The 10,089-nt window shown below is 43.7% G+C and overlaps 1 protein-coding gene across 1 annotated transcript; it reads left to right on the top strand.

The window, feature by feature from the left end:
* Positions 1–1,934: 1,934 nt before the first annotated feature.
* On the top strand, positions 1,935–7,737 carry LOC104425618. The gene is made up of 6 exons (XM_039301452.1): positions 1,935–2,147; positions 2,224–2,324; positions 2,446–2,504; positions 5,048–5,139; positions 6,118–6,218; positions 6,966–7,737. The coding sequence occupies exons 1-5, from the start codon at positions 2,140–2,142 to the stop codon at positions 6,167–6,169; spliced, it is 312 nt and encodes a 103-aa protein (XP_039157386.1). The 5' UTR covers positions 1,935–2,139; the 3' UTR covers positions 6,170–6,218; positions 6,966–7,737.
* Positions 7,738–10,089: the final 2,352 nt, after the last annotated feature.

Genomic DNA, 10,089 nt, shown 5'->3' with positions numbered 1-10,089 from the left:
CTGTTGCTCTCAGATGATTTTCTATTCTGCTTTCTAGTAGACGAGAGATTAGAAGCAGCATTTTCTGAATGAGGGATGATCAATAGATTTTCAAGAGTTCTTAGTTAATTACAGCCTCACTTCTCCTTCACACATAAGGATTAAGAACTAGAATCTTAATTAGCATTTTATGTAAATTTTAAATCCTACCAAATCCATTCAAATTAGGAGGACTTGTGAAATTCATGTGTTAGCAAACAAACATTTTCTTTTCATTTACACCTTTATTTTATATCTATAGCAGATGTTTAAGGGGATATTTGTCTCATCATGCGTTCTTTTTCTTCTTTTCCCCGGTGAAAAACAAATTCACAGTGTGTTTTTCCAGATAAGTCCTTGAAAGATTAAATCACATTAGAATAACTTAAAAATATATTAACTTTGGTAAAAACGAATATTGCAATCTCATGCTATCAAACTCAACACTCTTTTCATGTTGTTATCAGGTACATCAAATGAACTCCCTGTTAAAAGAGAAGAAAAGAATGACTCTGGAAGCAATTGGAGATGAGAAAATGCCGAGAGACACATGCCTTTCGAAATACTCTCAACAGTTAAGTCTGCCGAGCAAATGTTTATACCCTTTCCTACCCACCGCCATTATCTTGGTTCTTTTCTGCTTTGAATATCAAGTAGCTGGGCTCTTGAAATGCCATATTCACGTATAGTAGGTACAGACTTGACTGATGAACAAACAATCCAGATTATGAATCACAAGATACGCAAAATCCAAAGACCGATCAATTTATCAGGAGGGCGACTGGAAGCTAAACCATATTTTCGTCAAAGTTGATGATGTTCGACTGATGAAAGATGTAACATAATTACCCACAGAAAAGAACAAATTCACGTATAGCCAGTCTTCTAAGTTGAAGATAAACGAGGCAAAAAGGACTGCGTACCTGGTTCTGGAAATCCTGTCGCTGGAAAAATTCCAGGAAGAGACAGAGGAATCCGGCATCCGCCTTGACCGTCCCCTCGCCATCGCCATCGCAGTTGCACTCCAACGGCAAGAACAGATGCTCCAATCCACGCTTGCCCAGCGCCATCAGGGTCCCGCAGCTCGGCTCGGACCCGTCCATCACCTGGACGCCCGAGAACGCCAGGTACGCGCCCTCGCCGCGTCGGTCCGCCACGAAGCTGCACAGCCTCCACGACTCCTCCAGGAAGGGCGCCGACTCCAGGAAAGTCCCCACCATCTCGCTGCTCTCGAACCTGCATCATCAGTAAACCATGGGAGCCGAATCGGCACCGTGCGTGACGCACCCAACTCTCTCCATTGCCCTTTCCATCTTCGCCGTGTCAAAGCGTCTCCTTCCTCATCCAATTGCGTTTACATTTGGTTCCCAAGATCAAATGAAGGATGGGTTCTACGAATATTCCGCGAAGTCAAAAAAAGTCGACAAGGCGCGTTCCTTTTGTCTCCCATGCCCGTGACTGCACGGAGGCCTGCATGGGCTTGGGCGGGGCCTAATTCTCTACTTAAAAAGAAGAAGAAATTATTTTAGAGATTTTTTTTTTTTTTTGGTCAGAATAGATAGTGTCTTTCATTCATATAATACGAGACTTACACGGAGATAGTGGGTGCGATTCCGAAAGAAAAATTTCCGATAGAGCTGGAGGAGGGAGTGTTCGCCAATGCTAATTTAGTAATTTGTTTCGGTGCATTTTAGCGAGCAGGTCAGCTGCTTTGTTGGCCGTCCGTGAACAGTTGCTGAGCGTCAATGTTGGGGAATGGTAGAGCAGGCTTGTACATTGCTCTATGATGGGCTTCACCTGCCATGGACTCTCGGCCCAGCCCAGGATGCTCTGTTGTGCGGTGAGACAATCAGTTTCGCACTCTGCTTCAGTCAGAAGTACTTTGCCGAGTTCAGTTTCTTCCTCGTGCTCCTTTACTCGTAACTGTAGAAGCTTCAACCCGTGCAAAATTGCTAGGGTTTCTACTTGAAGCGGAGAGGAAGCTCGAACCTGCTGCGCGAAGCCATCAATCACCTGTCCAGTGTGATCCCGCAATATTCCAGCAATGGATCCGGTTTGTTCCCCCTGTTTCCATGATCCATCAACGTTCAGCTTCAACTTTCCTTCCATCGGTGGTCTCCAATGGTTCGGTAAGTGCAGATCTAGAGTCCCCTTTGTGTCTTTTTGCTGCCATCGGCTGAAGTTTCTCTGATGTGCGTCCGCCAGATCTACAATGGTGGTCGGTTCCAGCTTTTGTGCTCTGAAAATCGAATTGTTGCGGGCTTTCCAAACAAACCAAAGGGTCATCACCAGCAGCTCCTTCTCGGGTAGGTTCCTTTGTTCTTCAAACCTCTCTATTAGCCACTTATCAAAGCGGGTGATGCTGTTTGATTCACGCTGGATTCTGACCCGTGGATCTGTCCATATTTGTTTCGTCCATTTGCAAAGAAGAAACAGGTGCTCGGTGGTCTCCACTTGGTCATTACAGAGCGTGCAGATGGGGTGAGGTAAAACCTTTCGTTTGTACAAATTCTCTCTGGTTGGGATTGCGTTGTGACAAACGCTCCATATAAAAATACGTATCTTTGGGGGAATAGATAGCTGCCAAATCTTTGTCCATAAGGAGCGGGGCGGTTGAAATGAGGTTGATGCTCTGTTCTGATCTGTTGTTGTGTTGTTTGCGCAAATTTTGTTGTACCCGCTTTTCACCGTATACGTTCCCATCTTGTTACCTTGCCATACTAGAGTATCTTCCTCCGGAGTAGGACTCAATGGGATAGAGAGGATCTCATTTGCTATTCTATTTTCAAAGTGTTGTTGAATCTCTGTTTCTTTCCATTGCCTAGTGGTGTCATTTATCAATTCAGCTACTGTTGTGGGTTCGTTTCTGTTTGCGGGGCCCCCTATCACACCATATTCCAGCCATTTGTCCTCCAGTATACTGATTTTCCTGCCATCACCTACTCGCCATTGAACTTCTTTTTCAATTGCTTCTCTCCCCACCAGAATGCTTTGCCAACCCCATGAGGGTCGCTGTCCTTTCCCTGCCTTCCACATGTCGCCATTTGGAAAATAAACCCCTTTGAAGATTCTGCTCCATAAAGCAGTGGGTGATTGAGATAACCTCCATGCCTGTTTCCCAAGCATTGCTTTGTTGAAGTTTATTAAGTCTCTGAACCCGAGCCCTCCTTCATCCTTTCTCATTTTCAAGGCTTCCCACTTCTTCCAATGCAATCCACTACTGGCTTCATTTTGCCTCCACCAAAAATTGGCTATTCTCCTTTCAATTGATTTGCATATGGAAATGGGGATTTTAAAAATCGACATAGCATACTGGGGGAGTGCTTGGACTACACTTTTTATCAGTGTTTCTTTCCCTGCTTTGGACAGAAGCTTCTCTTTCCATCCCGCCATCTTCATGTTAACTCTAGCTAGGATCCAGGCAAACATTTCTTTCTTGGATCTTCCCCAATCTGTCGGTATGCCTAGATAGTTTCCTGTCTTGTCCATGATTGGGACTCTAAGTTGTTGAGCCAAATTCCGTTGAAGAGTTAAGGGATAGCCACTGCTGAATCTCACCCCTGACTTGTTTAGGTTTACTGTTTGACCCGTAGCATAGCAATACTGGTTAAGGACAACTGTGAGGTTTTGGCATTCTGTTAAGTTCCCTTCCAAGAAAAATATAGAATCATCAGCAAAGAGGAGATGTGATAGAGTAGGACAATGTGGGTTCAGTTTTATCCCTCGTAGGCTTCCATCTGTCATAGCCTTATGCATTAACCATGATAGCACATTCGACATCAGAATAAACAAATAAGGTGACAACGGATCTCCTTGCCTTATCCCCCTTGATGGTGTGAAATATTCCATAGGCTCTCCGTTTACTTTCACGCTAAAAGTTACTGTTGAAACACAGTGCATTATCATTCCTACCCATCTTGTGTGGAACCCCATTTTCAGCAGGCAAGCTTTAAGAAAATCCCATTCCACTCTATCATATGCTTTTTGCATGTCTAATTTCAGAATGGCTTGAAATTTCTTTTTTCTCTTCTTGATTCTGAGCTGGTGGACAACTTCTTGAACTATGAGTATGTTGTCTTGAATCTGTCTCCCTTGTATAAAGGCGCTTTGTTCTGGAGTGATAAGTTCTGGGATCCATCTTTTTAGTCTATTCGCCATCACCTTAGCTATGATTTTGTAACTGAAATTACATAAGCTTATGGGTCTGAATTGGGTGATGCTTTCTGGGTTTTTAACTTTCGGGATGAGGGTAATATGTGTTTGGTTTAGGGTAGGGTCGAACGTACCTGTTTCAAAGAACCTCTGGACTATATAAAGGACTTCAGGTTTGAGTTCCTCCCAATAATGCTGAAAAAATTGTCCATTTAGCCCATCGGGACCCGGAGCTTTGAGTGCCCCCAATTGAAATACCGCTTCTTGGACTTCTTCTACAGAGACTGTTTCCATCAGATGTGTGTTCATTGCCTCGTTGACTAGGCTAGGACACTGATCAAGAACCGGTTGGAAGTTCCTTGGTCCCACAGATTCATAAAGTGTTTGGTAAAATTCAAGGATTTTGTTCTTGAGCACATGCTGCCCCCTGTACCAAGTGTCATCGTTTATCTTCAGCATTGTTATTCTGTTTCTCTGTCATTTGCCTTTGTGGTGGCATGGAAATACTTCGTGTTTCTGTCTCCCCATTGAAGCCAATTTATGCGCGCCCTAAGCCCCCAATACTTTTCCTCCTGTTGCCACAATTTTTCAAGTTGATCCACCACTTGTTGATATTCCTTCTTGCTATAGTTTGCTGGTTGTCTGTTTGTTAGCTTTGTTAGCTGTCGCTTTAATTGTTTTATGCGTTTGGCTGCATTTGGGAACTTGTTTTTGCTCCACTTTTCAAGTTGTTTTGACACCATGTGCACTTTGGCTGTGAAGCTACTCTCATTTAGAGGGCTGCCATCCCATGTTTGTTTAATAATATCTCGACATTCTGCATCTTCCAACCAAAATGCTTCAAACCTGAACTGTTTTTGCTTTGTTGGTTTTTCAGGATGAAGCACAAGAAGGAGTGGGCTGTGATCTGAGCCGATCGCTGGTAAAGCCTGAACTTCAGCCTCTGGGAAAGTTACTCGCCATTCCATGGTACATAGAGCTCGATCTAGTCGCTTTTTAACTAGTTCCTCGCCTTCTCTGTTGTTTGCCCATGTGTATGCACATCCTTTGCTGTCAATATCCATTAGGGAGCAGTCATTTAATAAATCTCTGAAGGCTGCCATTCGGTGATAATCGGTAGCCCTTTTTCCTACCTTCTCCCAAGCATATAATATTTCATTAAAGTCCCCCATACAGAGCCATGGCAGTGTGTTTTGTGCCTGAATGCCCCTTAATTGATGCCATAATGTGAGTCTCTCTCCGTAGTTTGTAGGAGCATAAAGAAAGGTAATACGCATTTGGTTGCCACTGTTTGGATCAGAACATTCAACATCAATGAGATTTTTGTTGCTGGAAATTACCCTTATCTTCACCTCTTCAGTCCACATTAATACCAAGCCTCCTGCAATCCCTTCCGGATTCATAACCAATTTATTTGCAAAATTTAGGCGTCTAACCACGCCCTCCACCCTCATCTCCTTGTTCTTCGTCTCCATTAAAAACACCATAGCAGGCCTTTCGAGAGCTACTAAGGCTCTCAGTTCCTGGAATGTCAGGGGATTGCCCAGCCCCTGACAATTCCAGCTGATAAGCTTCATGATGTCTTCGGTGGCTTATTAGGGCTAGCCACCAAAGCCCAATCATTTCCTTCCTTCATTATCTGGACAGGGGTGTCCAATAACTCCATATCATCAACAAGTATCGTGCATTTTCTGCTGATCGCCATTGCTTTTTGATTTACGGATCTTGAGTTTTCTTTTTGTTGCTGTCCTCTGGTTGAAAGTTTGCTTTGGGTTGATCTCGAACACATGATCTGTTTCCCTTTGTCTTTTTTACTTTGGTCTTTGGCCGTTTCTTCGTGGTTGCTTTCAGTGGAATAGCACTCTTGCCTTCTCTTATTGCGAATGACAGCAGCTCGTTTGTCCTGTTCACCTCTCACTCCCCGGTCCATTGCATTTTCTGTTGCAGGCGTTTCGGGATAACCTCATCAGCCTCGGGGTTCATTTCTAACTTACCATAGAACGCTGCCCAATGAGGGCTATGGTCTCGTACCTCCGCCTTTAACCAAGGTCCGTATTTCCCTACTTTATTCTCTGCCCATTTTGTTTGTTCATAAGGAACTTCCTCACAATCAGTGGCATAGTGACCAATCCTTCCGCATGAGTAGCAGTAATGTGGAAGTCTTTCGTACTTGAATTCTACCCATAGCTTTTTAGTCCCGATGTCTAATATAGCTCCTGATTTTAAGGGTGCATTCAAATCCAGCTCAACTTTCACCCTTCCTGGTTTATGTGGACCTTTCCCTTTAGCCTCCATCTGTATCTCTACCACACGACCCATTCTTTCAGCCAGGTCAGCAACCACATCCTCTCTAAACCACCCTGGAGGGATCCCTCCTATTTGAACCCAGAAGGCGTAGCAAGAATACTCATAACAGTGCTCCGGTGTGTCTAGCTCGCATTGCTTCAGAACTAATAGATTACCATTGAAAGACCATGGCCCTGTTTTTAGAATTCTTTCTTTATCCTCTTCAGCTTGGAACACAAAGGAGAATAGCCCTAGTTCTTTTTGCGGACAAACAACTGATTCTGTTTTCCATGCCTTTTTCATAGTGGTAATAAAGGCTGGGAAGTTAACATTGGGTTTAGAGAGCAACTTACCAAAGAGAGTAAGATTGCATTCCTCCCGTTTTGTAGGAGGGATGTCGGTGGAGACTTCAACCACATCACTTTCTGTCCATAGAGAGCCTAGACTTTTACATAGTGCTGCTAATCTTAAGTCATTCTCACGCTCTCCTTCCATTCTTTGTTGTGTAGGGGCTCGCTGTGATTGGAGGCCACAGAGGTTTGGAGGTTGGATTTATCAGTATTACTGGTACTAGATGTGTTAGGGTATGGTGATTTGTGATTAGATTGAAGGGGGCTCCATGGGATTGAACAGGGGATGGCTCTGCGGTCGCCTACAGAATGCAACTCGGTGGGTAATGGAGGGAAACACTCGGCGAGGGTAACGCACGACTAGGAAGGGGGATAAAAGATGGATGTCGGGGAGTAAAGGTGGATGGGTTGTAGAAGGGAAACTCAGTCGAAGGATGGTTAGGGTTAGGGTTTGGGATTCATCTTACCAGATCTGGTGTGCTCTCAACGCCCTTTAGAGTGAGCAGCGAATCCAGACTCATGGTGGTTTCAGAAGTTGTGTTGATCCAGCTGCCATTGAAGGAGCGAAGACTGCTCTGCCCGAAGGAGAGAGAAAACTCTTCCAGAGAAGAGAGTATTTGCCAACGGAGCCTGTGTATGTCTACAGTTATTTTAGAGATTTGATTAATACCTTCTTGACGTGTGAGGTTAACGACTAGTTGAGGCGACTAGGACATTTCCCATCTTTCTCGGAACCCATTATTATTAGCTATCATATATTGTGAATTTGTGGCTTGTTTCCTTAGATCATGAGAGAGTGGAGAATTTTCCATCGAAGCTGTACATTTGGTTCCCAAGATCAAATGGAACGAGTCATAGGTTAGGACTTTGTGTGGCAATTTAGCAACATGGAGATGTGAGTGAGCACCGAGCTAACGGACTAGAACACGTGCGTGAATAGGTTAGAGTCGGGTTGTGTAATGAGAAGTGAAGGTGTCTATAAATAAATTATTTTTGCCTATATAATTTTATTTAATGTTAGTTGCGGACATTACTGTGGAAGTTGATTTTGGACTTTGCAAAACCATGAGCTTTTAGATTGATTACACTTTCTTTATGTCCGGTATTAAAGCGTCAACTTTTTTTTTTGGTCCTAACCAACAATTTCTATGAAATTACGCATGCCCTAGAAGAATTCCAATATTCTTGGCTTGACATCACACGGGAGAATTACTGAAAATGTCCTAAACCTATTACAATTGTACAAATTCAGTCATAAACTTTTTTTTTGGGCCAATTTAGTTCTAAACCTTTTATAATTGTGCCAATTTAGTCCACACCAAAATTGGCCAGCAGGTGCGACGTGGACATCGGCCGTCTAGCGAACGCGAGGTGGCATTTTTAAAATGTTTTTTTTTCGAATTTTTAAATGTTTTTGAATTTTTGAATTTTTGAATTCCTTTTTTTTTTTTTTTTCCCCATCTTCTTCTTCCCTTGGCCGGCCGGAGGCGAGGGTCGGCGGGCAAGGCCTTGCTAGATTCTGCGAGCTCGGCCTCGCCAAGGTTGGGTTGGGCGAGGCCGAGCCTCGCCCAGCCAAGGTGAGGGTCAACCTTACCGGCCACCAATGAGATGTCGGCTAGCGCGCTAAGGCTGTTGGCGAATGACGGGCGTTGCGAGCCGTTTGCATTGAGCACGGAGATCCGGAGCTTCGCTTCTTCTTGCGGTGGCTTGGGGACACGCTGGTGAAGTAGAACATCTTTGGGGAGGTGATGTTGAAGAGGGAGTTGCCATCGTCCATGAACAGGATCGGATCCATGACGTTGCAGGCATCGAATGCTCCAGATCTCTGTGCTCAACGCGAACGGCTCCGTCGACACCCCGTCGTCCACTGATGGGCCCATCGCACTAGCCAACATCTCTTTGGTGGTTGGCAAGGTCGATCCTCGCCTTGGTTGGGCGAGGCCTTGTTGGATCTGGTGGGGGCTGAGCTCGCCGAATTTGGTGGGGCCTTGCCCTTGCTAGTGGCTAGCAAGGTTGACTTCACTAGATTTGGCGGGGCCTCAACCTCGCTAGTGGCCAGCGAGGTGTCGAATATGACGAGAGCCGTGACATCTTGATTTTCGAGTCTGATTTCGATGAGATGAAATAGGCTTTTCATTGACGTGCCTATAGCCTTTTCTTTTTCTTAATTGGCCACTTACAAGTTAACTAGCCTATTAGGTGAAGCCGTTAAGGAATCCAAATGCAATAACCTTGAGAATTTGAACAAGAAACGATTGCTCAATCATGCCAATCTGCAAGGGTCATTAAGGCACCGTCAAAATTGATCTGAGATAGGAGATAGGTCGATTCAATCGAGATATGTGATTAGTGTGTGGGTGATTCCACCTAATTGCAAAATTCCTATCGAACGACAATAGACCGATTTTTCTGTCATTTTTGTACCGGTGTCCGTATTTGAAATATCAAGATTTTCACAACAATCAAGAGTCGCCAATGAGACGAAGATGTACGTTGTGGCTCGAAAATAATCGACCATGGATTAATTGCATTAAAAATTCCTAAAAGCTACCTGGTAGATTAGAACACGCTAAAATTACGTCAGATTGAAATTAACTGTGAAATTAAACTCAATTTTACAAATGGAAAATTCTGTCATGTCACAATTCATTTTAGGAATGTCGACTCACTTTCTGAAAATTTTTCAGAAATTCCAAGATTTTACGGAAAATCAATTCGGAAAATGAATGGAAATTCGGTTTAGGTCATTTGAAGGGAATCTTGACTTCTAAGCCCAGCTATTGGATGTAAGGAACTTATAGAAATGTGTGGGTTCGATAGAATTGGACTTCAAAATTGAGAATTTGAGGATGAAATTGAATTCTAAAATCAGTGAATTCGGAGCTATGGTTTGAGGGCTGAATTTTGGCATCAATTTAGTTAATTCTTGGATTATATTTGCTAGAAAGAAATAGGGGGACAAGGCTTTAATGTATAGATATTTATCTTTGACCAATTCCTTTTGTTCCAATCTCCTTAGCCGATCCATCCAGCTGCTCTCCACGGATGCCTCTTCCTTTTCATTTCATTCGGTGCAGTTCGTCCACGTCATTCCTCTTTCCTCCTTCACGGTGCTACTTCGTTTCATTCATCTCTCTCAGCTGCTGCCTTTCTTTTTCTTCTTTTTTGTTTCTGACGAAGACCGATGCTCTGCCTTTGAATCGATGCCACCGAAGCCGCTCACAATTCATTTTAAGAACGTCGACTCACTTTCTGAAAATTTTTCAGAAATTCCAAGATTTTT

The sequence above is a fragment of the Eucalyptus grandis genome, chromosome 9, assembly GCF_016545825.1.
Source record: "Eucalyptus grandis isolate ANBG69807.140 chromosome 9, ASM1654582v1, whole genome shotgun sequence".
In the NCBI taxonomy this organism is placed as follows: Eukaryota; Viridiplantae; Streptophyta; class Magnoliopsida; order Myrtales; family Myrtaceae; genus Eucalyptus; species Eucalyptus grandis.
The sequence above is the reverse complement of the archived record's forward strand: the minus strand, read 5'-3'. Positions and strand labels throughout refer to the sequence as shown.